Below are 20,151 nucleotides of genomic sequence, written 5' to 3' on the forward strand. Positions count from 1 at the left end.
TTTTCTTGTAACGCTTCTGTCTTGTTCTAGTGTCACAGTGATGCTAACGTCATAAATGAGTTGCGAAGTACTCCCTTATTTTCTCTTTTCTGAAGAATCTGTGTAGAATTGGTATTATTTCTTCCTTAATTGTTCGGTAGAATTCACTTGTGAAACCATCTGGGGTTAAATTTTTCTTTCTGGGATGACTTTAACTGTACATTGAATTTTTTAAATCAGTTATAGGGCTACTGAGGTTGTATGTTTGTCTTGAATAAGCGTTAGTAGTTTGTGTCTTTTGAAGAATTTGTCTATTACATTTAAGTTTTCAGATTTGTTGGCATAAAGTTGTCCACAATATTCCCTTTTAAGTTGTGATTTTTATTATATGTAAAATATATCTCAATAAAGCTGAAAGAATAAAATGTTTAAAAATTTAAAAAAACCTTTATGTCTGTAGGGTCTGTAGTGAAATTCCCTCTTTCATTCCTGATATTGATAATCTGTGTGCTTTTCGCTTGATCAGTTTGGCTAGAGGTTTGTCAGTTTTTGACCGTTTGCAAAAACTAGCTTCCGGTTTCAGTATTTTCTTTATTTTTTGTTTTATATTTCATTGATTCTGCTCTTTTATTTCCCCCCCTTTTTTTCTGCTTACTTTGGCTTTAGTTTGCTCTTTTTTTTTTTCTGGTTCTGATTTGAGACCTTTCTTCTTTTCTTAGGTGGTCCTTTAATGCTATAAATTTCCCTTTAAACATTGCTTAGTGGCTTACATCAACACTGAGTGAATTGAATCCCTTAGTTTGAACTTGAATTCATAAAAGAAAATTCACTTTTTCTTTACATGCCCCCATAACTTTTTAAGGTGGTACCTGATGGAAGATACTAGAAGGTAGTACTCAAACTGAAAGACAGGAGCTGGGAGAACGGATGGATGGTGGGTGGAGGGATAGATGGATAAATAGGGTAGGTGGGGGACTTCCCTGGTGGTCCAGTGGTTAAGAATCCGCCTTCCAGTGCAGGGGACACGGGTTCGATCCCTGGTTGGGGAACTAAGATCCCACATGCCGCGGGGCAGCTAAGCCCGTGCACCGCAACTACCGAGCCCATGAACCACAACTAGAGAGAAGCCCACGCGCTGCAGCGAAGATCCCGACACAGCCAAATAAATAAATAAATAGGATAAGTGGATAAAATAAGATGCAAGATGGACCATAGGACCAGTGGTGACAGTGTGTCACGAGCACAGGGTCAACTCAACTCAACCCCGATCTGCGGTTAAAGAGGAAGTTAACTTCCTGTGCTGTGCTGGGGTAGTAATCAGCCTCAGGTGAGCGTGGCTTACAGCCATCAGAGTATCCCTCACTCATACTTCATGGTTGCAGGAGGCTGTGGTCTGTCTTCTTCGTTCTAGGACCCCAAATAGCCCCTTCGGGGATGTGACGCGTTCATAGAAGAGGGCTAAAGGGCCCTGGAGGCCCCCACGGCTGCTGAGAAGGGCCATTCTTGCTTCCTTCCACAGGCCATTAGCCAAAGCCACAGGTCAGTTGCCTGAGGTCAGTTGCAGGGATGGGGGGTGGAGCTTAATCCTCTTACCGGACTGTCGGCCGCTGCTTTTGCGATCCCGCTGGGCGGTAGTATCTTATCCCGACTCCTTACTTGTCACCTTACGTGCAGCCACGGCTTCTTCGGAGCAGACTGATCCTTTGAACCAGAATGTTCTGTCTCGGGGCTTTGCAACGTTCCTCTTGGCCTGAGGTCATCGCCTGAGTTTTCTGTCTCAGTCAAGCACACACCCCGTCTGAGGTGAGGGCCCACCCCTTTCAGCTTGTTTTCTGTGCGTTCAGACGCTTCCCACGGTGAGTCTCACTGAGATTCACGCTCAGGCCACAGAGCCTACTGGTCTGTTTCTCTGGGGAGCCCGGGCTCACAGATGACCGCTGAATTTCCCCCACAGGTTGAGAAGAGCTGCTCGCAGGGTGAATGAACACCCACTGAGGAGGGTGGGCTCCAGGCCCGTCCCCTCAAGTTCTCGGCGCTTCCCTCCTCTGGTCTCGGCCCTGCCCTCAGACTTGCCTTCCCAGTACAGCCACAACTGGGCAACCACTGTGCATGTCCCAGAGCAAAGAATCATGACTGGCCAGCATGGCCCGGGTGCTTCCCTCTGCACCGGTGGCAGTTGTCAGGAAACATTCGAGGCAGCTGCAAGCTGGCCCGCAGCCAGTCTCTGGCCCCAAGATGAGGCTGGCTTAGACCAGGCAAACTACAGTCCACAGCCAAACCTGGCCCACCACCTGTGTCAGCCTCCTGGGGCTGCCCTAACCGAGTACACCACGTGGGGCTTGAACAGTTTATTATCTCTCAGTTCTGGAGGCCAGAAGGCCAGGCCTCTCTCCAGCTCTGGTGTGGGCTGCCTGTCCTTGCGTCCCTTGGTTTGCAGACACAGCACTGCAGTCTCTGTCTCCGTCCACGGGTGGCCTTCTCCTCTGTGCCTTTTCTTATAGACGCACCACCCACCCTAGTCCAGTAGGGCTCATCTTAAATGGGTTACACCAGCAAAGACTTTACTTCCGAATAGATTCACAGATTCCAGGTTAAAAAACAAAAGGCAGGGCTGCCCTGGTGGCGCAGCGGCTGAGAGTCCGCCTGCCGCTGCGGGGGACGCGGGTTCGTGCCCCGGGCCGGGAGGATCCCACGTGCCGCGGAGCGGCTGGGCCCGTGAGCCATGGCCGCTGAGCCTGCGCGTCCGGAGCCTGTGCTCCGCAACGGGAGAGGCCACAGCAGTGAGAGGCCCGCGTACCGCAAAAAAACCCCCAAAAAACCAAAAACACAAAAAACCAAAAGGCAGAAGTTAATTCACCAAGGCCTTCTTCACAGAGTTAAACAGAAAAGACGAAGCCCCGTGGCACCAAGGGGATGCCTGCTCCTACGCCCCTGCCCCCGAGCGCTCCATGTGCCCCTCTCAACCCACCCCGTGGAGGCGGAAAGCTACTTGGTTGGCAGTCACAGCCATAGGTCCTTTTCTGGTTGAGCTAAGCGAAGCTATTAAAATTCTGTAAGCTTGAGGGATTCCATCTCTTCTGCCCCTGGATCCATGTCGGTAATGGCCTGGGAGGCCCTTACCTGGAGGCAGGCAGCTTTAGCAAAGCCACCTGGCAGCACCCGAGGCCACGCCTTCTCCGGGGGGCTGGCAGCAACAGGTGCCGGGCCCCTCCATCCGCTATCTCAGCTGTTCCAGAAGTGGGCGGAGAACAAGACAGCATTTAATTCCCATCAAAACTCACACGGGAGCATCGTAAATGCCCATGAACAGGAGACTAATGAAATAAGTGTGGAAGCTCCCCCAGATGGAATTCTGTGCAGCCACTAAAAATGGTGATGGGCAGGCCAGAAAAGGCCGGTGCCCTGGGTCCCAGTACAGAATCGCTGGCTTGGACTTGTGTGCAGAGAGGAGGGACCAACGTCGCCAGCAAAGCTCCTGGCCGGGAAACGGCGCCAGTAAGCGTGGCCGCATCTGCCCCCTGGACCCGACACAGCCCCTTCGTGGGAGTTGGCAGGGTGATTCTCTGCATTGCTAGCTCTCCGACGACACGTGTTTTCTCGTGTTACTTCTAACATGTCCGATTTCGGTTGGAGAACTGCCTCCTGTTGGGTGGTGACCCACGGGGAACATTGCGTGAGACTCCCGCTGTGGCCCCTGGGGTTGTCACAGTGCCCCAGGCCGTCCCTCTGGTCCACCTCACCCCCTCTGACCTCCCGCCTGGGGCTCGGGGAAGGCACAGTCCCCCTTGGCTGCCTCTTCTGCCACTTCTGGCCGAGGGTGGACCGCCACCCCATGGCAGGGCTGCCCACAGAGCTGGGGTGCCCCTGAGGGTGTGGAACCTCACTCCGCATGGGCAAGCCTTAGCCAGTGGGAAGCGGGAGACCGGAGGAAAAGAGGAGATCAGGTCCCCTCCTTCCTGCTTCCTCAGCTGTCCTGGGGCACGTGACCGAATGGTCACACCTGCTGCTTGGCCAACTGTGTCTGTGGCTCCTTGGGAACCAGGGTTCACTCTCCGTCCACCCCCACTACCCCCGGGATCATACCTCTCTTGTGAAGTATTTGCCCCCGGCTCTGCTTTCAGGGAATCAGCCACACACGACAGGACAAGACGCCCCAAGTCTTAATGGCTTAAGCAACTTCCTGTCTCATGATCTGTGGGTCACCCATTTGGGTGGGGTTCAGCTGGGCAGTTCTGCCAGTCTCGCCTGAGGTCACACTGGGGCCGTGGTCAGCTGGCAGCTGGCCTGAGGCGGGACGGTCTACGATGGCCACACTCATACGTCTGGCAGTGGGGCTGGCCCCTGGCTGGGGGTCGGGGCCCCTCCGCACGCCCCCGCTCCTGCCTGCCGCAGGGGACCGGCTCACAGGGACCTCAGTCACCCTGAGCCTCCCTGGGGGCACCACAGAGCCTGCTGGGATGGGACCAGGGATGTCCCAACCTTCGGGGGGCACGTGTTCTCCCTCCTGCCCCTGCCCTTTGTGCTCTGGGCGGCTCCAGAGCCGCACCCCCGCTAGGTGTGTGGTCCCACCTCCGTGCCACACTGAAGATGATGACAAAACATGGGTGAGGACGTTCCAGCTTCCCCTGGACGCCACCGCCCAAACGCCAGGCGCCGCCCTGCTTTCTCTTCTCGGTCTGACGTTGTTTCTTACCCATGTTTTGGCACCCCCAGACCGACACAGACCCCAGATGGGTGGTCATGTCGCCACCTCGTCCCACTGCTCCCAGCTCTGCGCCCCCTCCCCCCAGGCCCCCTCGAGGTTGACCTCTGCTCTCTCCCCAGTCCCAGCCTGCCCGCCTGGACCTCCGCGGCCTGTTTAGTGGGTCCTCGCCACGCACTTCATGTCGCCACTGCTCACAACAACACACGGCAAGGTGCTGGTTGGCTACAGTCTGCCCCGGAGTCAGGCAGCGGGGTGGGGGTGGGGGGCAGGGGTGCATGGGTCAGAGTCTGAGCGGCTCCCCTCACCCCAGGCCCCGTTAGCACCCATCCTTTCACGGCGGGACCGCTACCGCCTCCTCAACGTCTCTCCAGCAAAGCCACCCTGTAAAAGGTCTTAATGGATGTGTCCATTTTCTGCACCACAAAGTTCATGAGATTTCTGAATGGGAACTCCGATTTTCTCACCCTTTCCACCTCTTGCCATTCCTCTTGACTGGTTAATTTTAATTTCAGGGCACTTGCTCCTGGTGAAATTGCATCCTCTCCACAGTTTGGGACAGGAACCTAGAACTCTCTCCACGTAATAGCTATTGAGACGCGCCTTGTTGTAAATGGCTCCCAGGATGGGCTTGCCGATAAAATCCCACATGATAATGAGGGAAAATTAGCAGGACCCTGGTGAAGGAGCAATCCCATTTCTCCTCAAACGCCCTCCAGGTTCACCTGTGGAGAAGTTACCTGTTGTATCCGATGGACCCTTGAACACAGGTGTACGTCACGTGTGCACCTCCCAGGTGCAGCACCTCCCAGGTGCAGCACCTCCCAGGTGCAGCACCTCCCAGGTGCAGCACCTCCCAGGTGCATCTCAAAGGTGTGTCTCACAGGCGCGCCCTCCAGGAGCCCCTCCAGACGCGCCCTTCTGCACACCTTGCAGGCACTCCCTAAGTGGTGCATCTAACTGCATCGAGCCCACCCCTGGGGGCTGCTCAGGGGCCCAGGCACCACGAGTGGGCACACTGCGAAGTGAGAGGGGAGGAGCGCTACGGGTGAGGCGGCTGGGCACCTCCACCCGGGAGCCGCACCTCTGCTCCCACACCTGCAAGCACGTTAGGGCTGGGGGCGGCAAGACCCACCAGTAGATCACTCACTGCCCCCGGTGTCCCGCGAGAGCGCTCCGCACCGACCCTGCGCTGCAGCCCCGCGAGCCCCTCCAGCGGGGGCGCCTCTGGGCCCAGGGCCGTGCCCCCAGCCCCGCCAGAAGCGGGCGCGCCTCGCACAGCTGAGCGCCACGCCTACGTCCCGCCCTCTTCAGCCCTGCGGGAAGCGGAGAGGAGAGAGGCACAAGCAGGCAGGGTGGGCCCGGGTGGCGTGAGCGGAGAGTCCGGGAAGCATCCCCCCAGAGACCCGCTCGGCCAGATGGCTGCCTCGTGGGCACTGGCCTCACATCCAGGCGTGACCTGGACTCCAGCTCTGGGGGGCTCTGGAAGCCGTCTGGGGCTGAATTCAAGCGCGGTGACCACAGCCCTGGCCGCAAAGCCAAGCACCAGCGCCCGCCCACAGCACTTCCCACGCGTGTGGCTGTCCCTCGGCCCCAGTCACACTCACTATTTTCAGGGAAGTGGGGGACCTCAGAGCCGACCCGTGAAAAGAATCTGTTGGTGACTGAGCGGAGGCAGGAACGTCGCGGCCCGAGGCCAGTGCCCGCGCTTGGCCCGCTGGGCCCACTGTGGCCGGTACAGCTGCCGGGAGCCCGCCCGGGGCGCACGCGGAAGGCTCCCTGGAACGGACTCGTGCAAGCACAAGGGGCGCAGGCGCCACACGCAAACGCGCGCGTGCACGTTTCTACCAGCTCAGTGCACGCAAAGCGTGCCTCCCAGTTCGGAGCATGATAACAATATAGACACAGGCAGCATGAGAAAGACAGAGACACTTCAGGCTCTGGCCCTCCTGGCCCTCGGTGACTCCTGGTTCCAGCTGAGCTGCTCTGCTCCCGTCTCTGCACAGGGTGGTTAGCATCCCTCTGGCTGCTGCAGAAGGTGAGCCCAGAACGCCAGGCGCCCACCCAACCTTCGTGACTGATGTGTGCGGCTGGTCACACACACATCGCGGTGTGATGTGTCACACCGTGGACAGAGCTCCCACCCCCAGCTGTCCAGCAGTCCCCGGGCACACGTGCGCACTCACGCACGCACACACCCTCGTCCTCGTGTGCACCCAGCACCCAGGCACATGTAAGCACACACACTCACGTATGCACACACATCTGCACATGGTTTCTGTGCGGCGTGAAGGGCACTCCTGCAACCAGAGAGTCAGACTGACCTGGGATGAGTCCTCCAGTCGTAACCCCCAACCTCTCTTATCGCATCCTGGCTCACAGGGAGGCTAATGACTGTCTGACTCGGGGGAGGACGGCCGCGCCCTCAGCGGGAGAGCTGGCTGCCGTCTGGGCCCAGGGACCCCTGATTGAGGCACGGACGCTCAGGAATGATCCCGTCGGTAAATATGGCAGTGCCGGCACTGCAGCTGTGGGCGCTATGCAAGGAGAGGGTCCAGCAGCATGAATAAGGGTCCCAATAAGTAGGAATTAGGCCGAAAGGGAGATGCGTGCTGGGCATTCGCCAGGACCATTTCTAACTAAGGCTGCTGCCTCTTAACAGACAAGAGCCGCCTTCTCGCCACAGAAGAGAAGGGGAAGGCCCCCCTTACGGTCACACCCCCACACCTTCCTCCCTTCTCCCCACTTCCCTCCGTGGACGTGGGCAGCCCTGTCGGGAGTCCCTCCACCTCCCCAAGGCAGAGCTGGTGCCCTGCCACCCCACCACACCTCAGCCCGGGTCTGGGGCCCAAGAGACTTGGAGCTACCTGTCGGACCATCCCAAGTCCTCGGGCGGCCGCTCAGGCAGAAGGGGTCATGGCACTCCAGGGGTTACCCCTCTCCAGGGGTTACCCCTCTCCAGGGGTTGGGTGTGAGGGCTTATCCCAGCGCCCAGGATCCCTGCCTCAGGCAGAAGGCCCTGAGCTGTCCCGCTGCAGCCCCCAGTCCAGGGGGTCTGATTTTCCAGGAAGGAAGCGGGCAGTCCGGGACCTAAGGGGAGGGAGGGAGAGCAGGCGTGGGCGCGCCAGCTGGTACGGTAATCAGCGCTAAGAAAGGCTTTGCTGATGACAGTGTTTGCGGGAGGGCCTTGTGCGCTGGGGGCTGCCGCTTCTGTCAGACGGGCAGCCGGACACCATGAGCCTCAGCGAGGAGCAGGTGCAGACGTTCCTGGACCAGAACCCTGGCTTTGCGGACCAGTACTTTGGAAAGAAGCTGAGCCCTGAGGATGTGGCCAGCGCCTGCGAGGATGGGTGCCCGGCGGGCTGCACCAGTTTCCAAGAGCTGTGCCAGGTGGAGGAGAGCACGGCCCTGTTCGAGCTGGTGCAGGACATGCAGGAGAGCGTGAACATGGAGCGCGTGGTCTTCAAGATCCTGCGGCGTCTCTGCTCCATCCTGCATGCCGACCGCTGCAGCCTCTTCATGTACCGCCAGCGCAATGGCACGGCCGAGCTCGCCACGCGCCTCTTCAGCGTGCAGCCCGGCAGCGCCCTGGAGGACTGCCTGGTGCCTCCTGACTCCGAGATCTTCTTCCCACTGGACATTGGGGTCGTGGGCCACGTGGCTCAGACCAAGAAGGTGGTGAATGTCAAGGATGTGACGGAGGTGGGTCCTGGGCCTCGTGGGAGTTGGCGAAGTGTTCCCACAGTCCCCGAAGGATGGGTCAGCCCACTGGCTGTGAGGGGGCCCTCGGCTTTTAGGAAGGCGGCCAGAGAGGCAAGTGGAACAGGTCCAGGCCAGAGCTCGCGGGAAGGAAGGAGGCCCTGGGGTGGCTGGGAGGGCAGCTTGGGCAGGCCCTGCTGCCCCCTTGACTTATGATTCCCTGGATGGGGGTTTGGGAGGATGGCGTCTGAGCAGGGGCTGGTGCAGAGGCCCAGAATGGAGGGGCCAGTGGACCCCAGAGCCCTAACCATACTGCTCACTGGGGCAAGCAAGTTTGGGGGTTCAGGAGAAGCTGGTCCAGGTTCCCCGGTCGTCCAATGGTTAGGACTCGCCAGCTTCACTGCCACGGCCTGGGTTCAATCCTGGAACTGAGATCTGCAGGCGTCACAGCCAAAAAAGAAGCAGCAGCAGCAGCAGCTGGTCCAGGAGGGGGCAGGAGGGGTGGACGCAGTGAATGCCTGGAGCGGAGAAGTCTGGGAGGACAGGTTCTGGTTGGACGGGAGGGAGGGGGAGGCCAATGACACTTCTGGGGGTGGGGCTGGGTGCCAGGAGGACAGATGCCCCAGGGGAGAGGGCGGCTGGGACTGGGGGGAACCACGCCTGTTGGACACGTGTGAGGGACAAGGCCCCGAGGGGGCGCAGGGAGAGCTGGCCGCCTTCTCCCGTCCCCTCCGTCCCACCCCAGAGAGGGCTGCTGCTATGGCCTGGGAGCGGGAAGCAGGAGCCTCGGGCTGGCTCACCTCCTCCACTTTCTGTGAAGGAATCCAGAGGGCGTTACCCAGCGGGACAGGCCTCTGCCAAAGCAGCCAATGTCCCCTCGTTCCTGGAGACAAACGGACGTGTGGACGGACCCCCAGACCCCTGGCTCCTCGGCTGCAATCCTCTTAAACTTATCTGCTCAAACAAGCCTCGGCCCAGCGACCTGAATATAGTAATCTCTCAGATTAGCTTCATCTTCACTTCCTTTTTAGGAAACGGGTCACCCGTGAATTGGGATGTCAGGAGCATAAATTACCAGGAACAGAAGTGCGGCAGGAATGGGGGGAACGGGGGGCTACAATGAGTGCCTCCCCTGCCACCCCCGCCTCTCCCACTATATCTTGCCCCCTCCCTTCTGTGAGCCTCCAGCTGCACCCCCCACCTGTGCTCTTGGTGTCTCTGAGGGTCTGGTTCAAACTGCCTGTGCCTGCCCCGGGGTGGGGCTGTCTCTCCCTGGGGCTCAGCTCCCTCTGATGTTTCCACAACTGCCCAGCACGCTAGATGCCTCCTTCATGGGGCAGGGGCATGGCATTCACCTTAATCCTCAGGGCTACGCTGCAGTGGAGCAGAGATCAGGGTCAAAATCAGCAAAAAGTCGAGTCTCCAATAAGTGTATCATGAAGCCCAGATGTCACTTTATGAGGGGAAACTGAGGCAGAGCCTGTGTCCCACCGTGGCGGGGGGGTGTGGACAGCGGTGGCCAGAGGGGGCGCCGCAGGGCTGTGATGTCACCCCGCCACCCCTCTGTGGCCCCTGAGACCCCAGGGCTCATGGGGAGGCAGCCGGGCAGGAGGTCCCAGAGGGTCCGGCATGTCGCCAAGGCATCTAGACCCTGTCGAGGTGGGCGGCTGGCCGTGGGAGGAAATTCCCAGGAGCCGGGGTGGCTCAGAGGAGGGAGGAGGGGGCAGGACTGCACAAGCCATGCGGAGCACAGCTGGGTCAGGAGGCGGGGGGCCCGGGATGCTGTGGTGACCGATGGCTGGGTCTGGGCAGTGGAAGCAGAGAGCTGGGGGCACTTTTAAGAAGTGGGTTGGGCCGGAGGGGCAGGGAAACACCAAGGCCCAGGTCCTCTCTGTGCGGCGGAGGGTGGATGCCGATCCTCGGAATGGGGACAGGGGCGGGCAGGTGTTTCTGGCAGTGAGATCAGGGGCAATGGGCCTGAGGCTGGTCGCACTCAATCAACTGGGCCAGGACAAAGCTCAGATGAGCTGTTCCCTGTGGAGACAGACCTGAGAGCCCTTCCACTGGCCCCTGACTAGGGAGAGGCCCCAAAGAGCAACTCTAAGGCTGGAGGAACCTGCCCTGGGGGCCAGAGTTGGGCAAAGGTCTCATCTTGGGGCAGGAAGCCCGCTGGAGCGTGGGCCCAGGAGACGCCCCCCGGGGCGTGGCAGATAGGTCCTGGGTATGGGAGGTGGCCCAGGGTGGCTGAGGGCAGCAGGAGATGGCAGCCTAGACAAGGAGGGGCTTGGGGACAGGCAGACTAGACAGACTCAGGAGACATCTAGAAGGCCAGTCGGCCAGATGGCAGCAGACGTGGGAGGAGCTAGGTCTGCCCGCAGCCCAGGGGGCGTGCAGAGCCTGCAAGGCCTCTGCAGAGCCCGTGGATCGAGAGCTGGGGGTCGCTCGCTCTGAGATGTGGTGATAGAGACTAAGGCAGGCTGGAGCCCCGAGGGCAGGCCATTGGCTGTGTCCTCATGTGCTTCCCAGGCTCCTGATACCCGGGGCATGGCCACCTGGGTCTCAGCCCTGGCCTGGGCAGCTTAGCCCTGACCCCCAGGGACCAGGGAGACCAAGACTCCAGGTCCGCAGAGCGACGGCCTCTCCCTTCTCTCCTCTTGCCTTGCAGTGTCCCCACTTCAGCTCCTTTGCTGATGAGCTGACCGGATATGTGACAAGGAACATCCTGGCCACGCCCATCATGAACGGCAAAGATGTTGTGGCTGTGATCATGGCTGTGAACAAGCTGGACGGCCCGTGTTTCACAAGTGAAGATGAAGACGTGAGTGTCCGGGAGCCCTCTGGACGCGCACACGCGTCTGTCCCCGGGTCTTCACGGTCCAGTGCCTGGCGGGGCCCACGCCTGGCAGGTGACGTCTGTGTAGGCACCTCTCCTAGGCTCGGCTCCGAGGGCTCATCTACACATTTGTGTACAAGTCCACGGCCCGCAGGCTGAGGTCCATGCTGCGCGTGCGGCCCCGCCTCCAGGCAGCTGGGTGTCTCCTCCACAAACGCACACCTGGGCACACATCTGAAAACCAGGGTTCTGACCTGCTGTCGCCACAACTCCCGTTTCAGGTTTTCCTGAAGTATCTGAACTTCGGGACGTTAAACCTGAAGATCTACCACTTGAGCTACCTGCACAACTGCGAGACACGCCGAGGCCAGGTACCCGCACGTGCTGCCAGCCAGGGCACCCCCGCCGGCTCCAGGCCCTCCGGGCTGCCTGAGTGTGGCCAGGTCCCCCCACCCTGGTCTCTGGACAGAGGCACATGGTTCTGTGGGCACCTGGGCAGCCGAGGGAGAGGGCCCGGGGCTTTCGTGGCTGCGGACGCAGAGCTGTGAGTATGCCGAGCTGAGGGCAGCGAGGCCGGGTGCCTCGCCCTCGGGCCCCGGGGCTGTGACCACCTGCAAACACGGGCGTCAGCATTCCTCCCTAGAAGCTGCCTCAAGCCTTCTGTGGAAGGAGCAGGGGCGGATTATGACCGTAGAGCAGGGGCTGAGGGTCCCACAGTCCGCGGCCGAGCCTCCCGGTGGGTTCTGCCTCTGGCCACACAGGAGAGCAATGGCTTCCAGGACTGCAGTCGGCTTCCCCCTGAGCGAGGAGGCCCGGGGGCCCCGGGGGGACACGGCGCTCCACCCTCTGTGGCCCGTGCAGAAGGCGGTAGCGGGCGCGGACACGGTGGGGCGGGCAGGGCGTGAGAGAGGGCACTGGGCAGGGCCTGAGGCCGCAGAGGAGCTGGAAGCCTGCGGCCAGCGGGACTGCAGCGTGGGGCTCCGGAGGGCACGTCAGAAGGCCACCAGGTGGACTCAGCCCCACGCTGTGGGCACGGGGTTGCACGGGGGATTTGTTCGGCCCGCTTCTTTCCTTCTGCCGACATTTGTCTGTGAGTCGGGACTCTCGGGTGTTTCCGGCGCGACCCGACTGATTTCTTTGCTCAGCCTGTTTTCTCAGCAGCTCCTGCGCCCTCTGACATGCCCATCGACCCCATCTGTTTGGTTGTTTGGTGGGTGGATTTTTTTGGTTTGGGGGTTCTGCACCTCCTTATTCTCTGGCACTACAAAATGCTTCCATCTCATTTGTATTTTCTGGCCCAGTCCTGGAATTAGCCATTCCTCAAGGAGTACTGGTTCTTTTTGCTGGAGACGGTCTTAGAAACAACGACCTGGGCACCAGGTGTGATCTTGGCTTGGCGTGTCATAGCTTCTAGGTCCTCTCAGCTGACGGAGCGAGGAGATAGGTGTGTGTCTACAAGCCCATGCAGGTGCACGTCTGTAAATACTTCTGCGTGTAACCATCTGCATCTGTATCAAGTTAAGCCTGAGTTCTTGCTGATGCCACCAACCCCCATCATCCCCACGTGGATCGTTCTGGCCTCCGCCCCCCCCCACGTGGATCGTTCTGGCCTCCGCCCCCCCCCACGCTACACGGAGACCCCTGGCTCCCGTCCTCTGCCGTCCACTTAACGTCGTTGTCCAGCCCCCTTGCACGCGTACAGCAGGGTACCTGTGACCCATGAGAAACAAGCTCATCGCTGGAGCACAGAGATGTGTGCAGCTCCTTTGCCTTTACTCTTGCAGACGCCATGCATCTCCAAAAACGCTGAGGTCAGCACCTTTTCCCCATCCGCTTCCGTGAGGAGATCTCTTGCATTCTCTTGTCACAGTCTGCATTCTTTCCTGGAATCCCCCAACCTACCAAATGATTTTTTTTTTTTTTAATTTATTTATTTATTGGCTGTGTTGGGTCATCGCTGCCGCGCGCGGGCTTTTCTCTAGCTGCAGTAAGCAGGGGCTTCTCTTCGCTGCGGTGCGTGGGCCCCTCACTGCGGTGGCCTCTCCTGCCATGGAGAAAGGGCTCCAGGCGCGCGGGCTTCAGCAGCTGTGGCTCATGGACTCCAGAGCGCAGGCTCAGCAGTTGTGGCGCACGGGCCCAGCCGCTCCGCGGCACGTGGGACCCTCCCAGACCAGGGCCCGAACCCGCGTCCCCTGCACTGGCAGGCGGATATCTCAACCACTGCACCACCAGGGAAGCCCCCCAAATGATTTTTAAATTTGCAAACACTATGGTTCATTCTTTGTGCCGTAAATTTCTACAGGTCTTGACAAATACGTCATGACATGTACCCACCATTACAGTGTCATAAAGAATCATTTCACCACCCTAAAGACCCCCACCTCCACCAAAGCCCTGACAACTACTGATATTGTCACTGTCTCCATAGTTTTGCCTTTTGTAGAATGTCATGCACTTGGAATTATATGGTATGGAACCTCTTAGGACTGGCTTTTTTCACTTAGTAATATGCATTTAGGGTTCCTCCGTGTCTTTTCATGGCTTAGTAGCCCATTTCTTTTTTTTTTTAAGCATCTTTATTGGAGTATAATTGCTTTACAATGGTGTGTTAGTTTCTGCTTTATAACAAGGTGAATCAGCTATGCATATACATACATCCCCATATCTCCTCCCAGCCCATCTCTTTTTGTTGCTGAATAGTATTCCAATGTCTGGATGCATTACAATTTATTTAGCCATTCACCCATGGAAGGACATCTTGACTGCTTCCAGCTTGGGGCAATTATGAATAAAACTGCTATAAACATTTGTAGACAGGTTTTTGTGTGGGTACAAGTTTTCAATTCAGTTGAGTTAATACCAAGGTGTGTGATTGCTGGATAATATGGTGTAATTGTGTTTAACTCTGTGAGAAACTGTGCAGAAGTGGCTGTACCGTTTCACATTCCCATCTACAATGAATGAAAATTCCTGTCACTCTGCATCCTTGTCAGCTTTTGGTATTGTCAGTTATTTAGATTTTAGTCATTCTAATAGGAGTTTCGTATTATTGTTTTAAATTACAACTCTCTAATGACAAATGATGTGGAGGATCTTTTCATATACTCATTTGCCAACTGTATATCCTACTCTTTGGTGAGGTGTCTGTTCAGATCTTTTGCCCAATTTAAAATTATGTTGTCTGTTTTCTTACTGGTTAGTTTTAAGAGTTTTTTTGTAAAACTGGGGTTTACGTCCTTTATCAGATATGTATTTTACAAATATTTTCTCCAGAAGTATAGCTTGTCTTTTCATTCTCTTACCAGTGCATTTGGGAAAACAGAAGTTGTACATTCTCTTTTTTTTAAATCGAGTGTAGTTGATTTACAATGTTGTGCTAATTTCTGCTGTACAGCAAAGTGATTCAATTGTACATATGCATACATTCTTCTTGAATATTCTTTTCCATTCTGGTTTATCACAGGATATTGAATATAGTTCCCTGTGCTGTACAGTAGGACCTTATTGTTTACCCATCCTGTATATACTAATGTAAGTGGTATTGTGTTCTTAATTTCAAGTTCCAATTGTTCATTGCTGGTATAAAGGGAAGCAGCTGACTTTTGTATGTCAACCTTGTTATCCTGTGACCTTAAGACAATAACTAGTTCCAAGAGGTTTTAAAGATTGATCCCTTGGCATTTTCACATAGATGATCATGTCATCTGCAAACAAAGACAGTTTTTCTCCTTCCCTACCCATGTCTATCCATTGTTCTTCCTTTCCTTGCCTTATTGCGTTCGCTAGGACTTTCAGTACGATGCTGACTGAGCGGTAAGAGGGGCATCCTTGTCTGGCTCCCAGTATTAGGGAAAGAACCAGTTTCTCACCATCAGGTATGACATTCGCTGTAGGGTTTTTGTAGAATTTTTATCTAGTTGACCAAGTTCCCCTCTATTTCCACTTTGCTGAGAGCTTTTATTCCGAATGAGTGTTCGATTCTGTCAAATATTTTTCTCCATCAATTGATGTGATCGTGTTATTTTTTTCTTCTTTAGCCTGGTAATATGGTGGATTACACTAATTGATTTTCAAATGCTGGACCAGCCTTGTGCACCTGGGATAACTCTCACTTGGTCACGGAGCATAATTATTTATATATACTATTGCATTTGTTTCACTAATATTTTGTTAAGAATTTTTGTACCTATGCTCATGAGAGATTTTGGCCTGTAGTTTTTCTTTCTTGTAATGGCTTTATTTGGTTTTTGTATTAGGGTAATGCTGGCCTCAGGGAATGGGTTAAAATGTCTTCCTCTGCTTCTATTTTCTGGAAAAGATTGTACTGAATTGGTGTAGTTTCTTCCCTAAATGTTTTGTAGAATTCGCCAGTGAATCCATCAGGGATTGGTGGTTTCTTTTTGGAAGGTTATTAATTATTGATCCAATGTCTTTAATACTTATAGCTCTATTAGGATTATTCTATTTCTCCTTCTGTGGGTGTTGGTAGTTTGTGTCTTTCAAGGCGTTGAAACATTTATTTAATCTAAGCTATTTAATCTAGATTATTAGATTGGGGGGCAGAGAGTTTTACAGTTTATTACTTATTTTCTTCTGCCTCCTTTAGGCTTAAATTAGCCTTCTTTTTCTAGTTTCCTAGGATTAGATTATTGATTTTAGATCTCTCTTCTTTTCTGATATGTACATTCAATGCTGTAAATTTCCCTACAAGCACTGCTTTCACTGCATCCCACAAAGTTTGACATGTATGCATTTCCATTTTCATTTAGTTCGACATCTTTCTAAATTTCTCTTGAGACTTCTTCTCAAGAGAAATGTATTAATCAGAAGTGTATGCTTTAATCTATTTTGGAATTTTCCAACATCTTTCTGTTAATGACTTCTAGCTTATTGCCCTGTGATATGAAAGTGTATTCTTTATGATTTTTAATTCTTTCAAATGTGTTAAGATGTGTTTTGTGGCCCAGAGTATGGTCTCTCTTGGCGAATGTCCCATGTGACCCTGAGAAGAATGTGTATTCTGCTGTTGTTGGATGAAGTAGTCTGTAGATATTCATTATATCCATTGCTGTTTAGTTCAACTATTTTCTTACTGATTTTCTGCCTGCTGGATCTATCAATTCACTGAAAGAAGAACATTGACGTCTCCAGCTATAGTAGTGGATTTATCCATTGCTTCTTGCAGTTCTAGTAGTTTTTCTTTATGGAATTTGATGCTCCATTGTTAGGTGCATACACAGTAAGGGCTGTTATGTCTTCTTGGAGAAATGACCCCTTTATCGTTATGTAATAGCCCTCTTTACTCCTGATCATTTTTCTTCTTCTGAAGTCTGCTTTGTATAAAATTAATATAACTATTTAGCTTTCTTTTGATTGGTGTCAGCATGGTATATATTTCTGCATCCCTTTAATTTTTCCCAATTATTTTCATTGTGGTAAAATACACATAACAAAAAATTTACTATCTTAATCATTTTTAATCTACAGTTCAGTGGTATTAACTACATTCATGTTGCACAACCATCTCCACCGTCCATCTCCAGAACTCTACACAGCTTCCCAAATTGGAACTCTATCCTCATTAAGCACTAACTCCCCGGTACCCCCATCCCAGCCCCTGGAAACCACATTCTACTTTCTGTTTCTATGAGTTTAGCTCATACAGGTGCAACCCTACAGTATTCATCTTTCTGTGACTGGTTTATTGCACTGAGGAGAATGTCCTCAAGGTTCATCCCTGTTGTATCATATTACAGAGTTTTCTTCCTTTTTAAGGCTGAATAGTATTCCATTGTATGTATAGGCCACATTTTGCTTATCTATTCATCTGTTGCTGGACACTTTTGTTGCTTCCACATTTTAGCCATTATGAATAATGCCGCTGTGAACATGGGTGTACAAATACCTCTTTGAAACCCTGCTTTCAATTCTTTTGAGCGTATGCCCAGAAGTGGAAATGATGGATCATATGGTAATTCTGTTTAATTTTTTAAAGAACTTCCATACTGTTTTCCAAAGTGTCTACACCATTTTACATTCCCACCAACAGTGCAAGGCAGTCCCGATTTTTCCACATCCCTGCCAATACTTGTTTTCTGTTTTGTTTTGTTTTTAACACTAGTCATCCTAACGGCTGTTAGTTAGTTCTGACTGTAGTTCTGATTTGCATTCCCCTAATGATTAATGATATTGGTCATCTTTTCATATGCTTATTGGTCATTTGTATTTTTTCTTTGGAGAAATGTCTATTCAAGTTCTTTGCCCATTTTTAAATCTGGTTGTTTGTTTTTGTTCTTGTTGTTGAATTTTAGGAGTTCTCTACATAATCTGGGTATTAATCCCTTATCAGAAGTGTGATTTGCAAATATTTTCTCCCATGGGCATTGCCTTTTTACTCTGTTGATGGTGTCTTTTGATGCACAAAGGTTTTTAATTTTCAGAAAGTCCAGTTTGCTATTTCTTTCTTTTGTTGTTAGTGTCTTTCAAGTCATATCCAAGCAATCATTGACAAATCCAATGTCATGAAGCTTTTTTCCTGTGTTTTCTTCTAAGTTCATAGTTTTGCATGTGGATATCTAGCTTTCCTGGTACCATTTGTTGAAAAGACTGCCCTTTCCCCACTCAAGGGTCTTGGCATTCTTGTCAGAAATCATTTGGCCATATATGCTAGGGTTTATTTTTGGACTCTATAAGCTATTCTTTTGGTCTGTAGGTCTGTCTTTATGCCAGTATCACATGTTTTGATTAATACAGGTTTGTACTATGCTTTGAAATCAGAAGATATGAGGCCTCCGGTTTTGTTCTTTCTCAAGATTGTTTTCACTATTCAGGGTCCCTTGAGCGTCTATATGAGCTTTAGGATGGGTTTTTCTACTTCTGCAAAAACATCATTGAGATTTTGATACGGATTACATTCAATTTGTAGGTCACTTTGGGTAGTATTGACACTGTAACGATATTAAGTCTTCCAATTCATGAGCAAAGGATGCCTTTCTAAGTATTTGTGTCTCCTTTAATCTATTTCAGCGATGTTTTATAGTTTTCATCGTTACAATAATTCCAGCAATTGTTGTAATTGCTCATGTATTTACCTTTGCTGGGATCTTTATTTCTCCATACAGCTTTGAGGTCCTTTCATTTCACCTGCAGGACAGCTCTTGCAGGGCAGGTCTAGTGGTCATGAACCCCCTCAGCTTTTGTTTTTCTGGGGACGTCAATTTCTCCCTCGCTTCTGAAGGACAGCTTTGCCGTTATTTTTTCTTCTTCTTTTAGGCACTTTGAATACATCAGGCCACTGCCTTCTGGGCCCAAAGTTCCTGATGAGAAATCTGCTGATAAACTTACTGAGGATCCCTTGTATGCGATAAGTCACTTCTCTCGCTGCTCTCAAGATTCTGTCTTCCGACAGCTTGATTATAATGTGTCTTGGTGTGGGTGTCTTTGAGTTCATCCTACTTGGTGTGTTTTGAACTTCTTGGGTGGAAATATGCATGTCTTTCATCAAATTCCAGGGGTTTCCAGGCTTTATTTCTCCAAATATTCTCGCTGTGTGTCCATCTGCCCTAGGTGAGGTCTAGCCCATCTCCCTTGGAGGAGGTGTTCTGAGTGGCTCTCATTCTGCCCTTGCTTTGAGGCTTGCTTTCTCCCAGCTTCCTCTCGGCCAAGCCCCTTAACCTAACTGCTGTGAAGACATCTCCCCAAATTCGTATCAGCAGCTCCATAACAGTTGCCTCAAGGCAAGATTCAAATCCAGCCCCACATACCCCAGGTGCGGGCCTAGTGAGGCACGTCTGGAGCATTTTCTGGGTCTTACCCCACCACACACACTTTCCCCCAGTGGATCTCCCCCAGGGGATTGTGTTCCCTCTGTAAGAAAGACAGGTCTCAGGAGAAGCCAGGGTTTTGATTCTCTGCCTGTCATGTCCTGAGTCCCCACCTCCCTCTCTGGATACCCCACTTTTCTGCTCCCTCTCATGCAGACTGTCTCAGGGTCCCTGTCCTTCTGCACCTCTCATCAGCCACCCCAACTCAGCAGTCAGAGCCATACTTTGAAAACTTAGGTCCTGTCACTTGGTGGTCTTCAGGGACTCCCCTGCACCTTTCTGGCTCACCCCATTCCACCATTCCGCCCCAGCCATGCTCCCCTCAGGGGCCTCTGTATTTGCAGGTCCCTCTGCCAAGAATACTGTCCCACACACCCCATGGCTCCTCCGTGGAGAGATCTCCCCCGACCTGAGCATCCCCACACTCTGGCCCTGTATTCCCTACCCAACTCCACCTGCCGTATCTCCTGCATTTACTCATCTCCCTGTGCCAAGCCATCTGGTTGGTTGGTTTGTTCATGTTCTAGCTGCCACCCCCTCCCCGCTTTAGAAAGTGAATTCTAAGAGTTGGGGATTTTTGTCTGTTCTGTTGTCCAGTTATACCAGACCTAAAGCAGGCAATAAATATCATTCCAGCAAATGAATTTCTGACACTTAGGAAACACGACTATCTGGAGACTCGTTTCCAGCTCTTCAGACCGCGTGCATGTACAGACGTGCTTTCGGTGGGAGTTCTAACGGGGACTTCCAACAATGGGCATACACGTCTCAATTAAGTACTTTGATTTCCACTCAGACATTGCCTAATCCCAGTAGAAAGCCGTTTCTGAGACCTTACACTCTGAATGGCATTTTAAAGAAACCTAATTACTTCACAGCTCTACCTCACAGCTCTTTTTGAAAAAAGTCTAAAATGAACCAAGCCTGGCTGCCACGTTGCCTGTGGTTCAGCCTGGTGCCCGCTTCTTCCTCGTGCTGTAGGGGAGCCCCGACCTCCAATTAAAGCAGTTCTCAGCACAGTGCCCACCCTTCCCTCCCCCAGACCTTAGCAGCCCTCCAGGGTCCTAGGCCCCCCTCCCCAAGTCAAGAACCACTGTCAGTCCTTCCTGATCACT

The 20,151-nt window shown here is 53.1% G+C and overlaps 1 protein-coding gene across 2 annotated transcripts in view; it reads left to right on the forward strand.

Annotated features, from left to right (window-relative positions):
• Positions 1 to 7,915: 7,915 nt before the first annotated feature.
• Positions 7,916 to 20,151, forward strand: part of PDE6B (phosphodiesterase 6B) — a 29,096-nt gene continuing 16,860 nt past the window's right edge. The window contains exons 1-3 of one of the 2 annotated variants that reach the window (XM_030851540.2): positions 7,916 to 8,383; positions 11,046 to 11,198; positions 11,495 to 11,584. In XM_030851540.2, coding sequence (XP_030707400.1) covers positions 7,916 to 8,383; positions 11,046 to 11,198; positions 11,495 to 11,584 — 711 coding nt within the window. Of the gene's footprint in view, positions 8,384 to 8,840; positions 8,926 to 11,045; positions 11,199 to 11,494; positions 11,585 to 20,151 lie in introns of those variants that run through there. The other variant, XM_060298717.1, reaches the window with a different exon arrangement.

Source organism: Globicephala melas, chromosome 5, assembly GCF_963455315.2.
Source record: "Globicephala melas chromosome 5, mGloMel1.2, whole genome shotgun sequence".
In the NCBI taxonomy this organism is placed as follows: Eukaryota; Metazoa; Chordata; class Mammalia; order Artiodactyla; family Delphinidae; genus Globicephala; species Globicephala melas.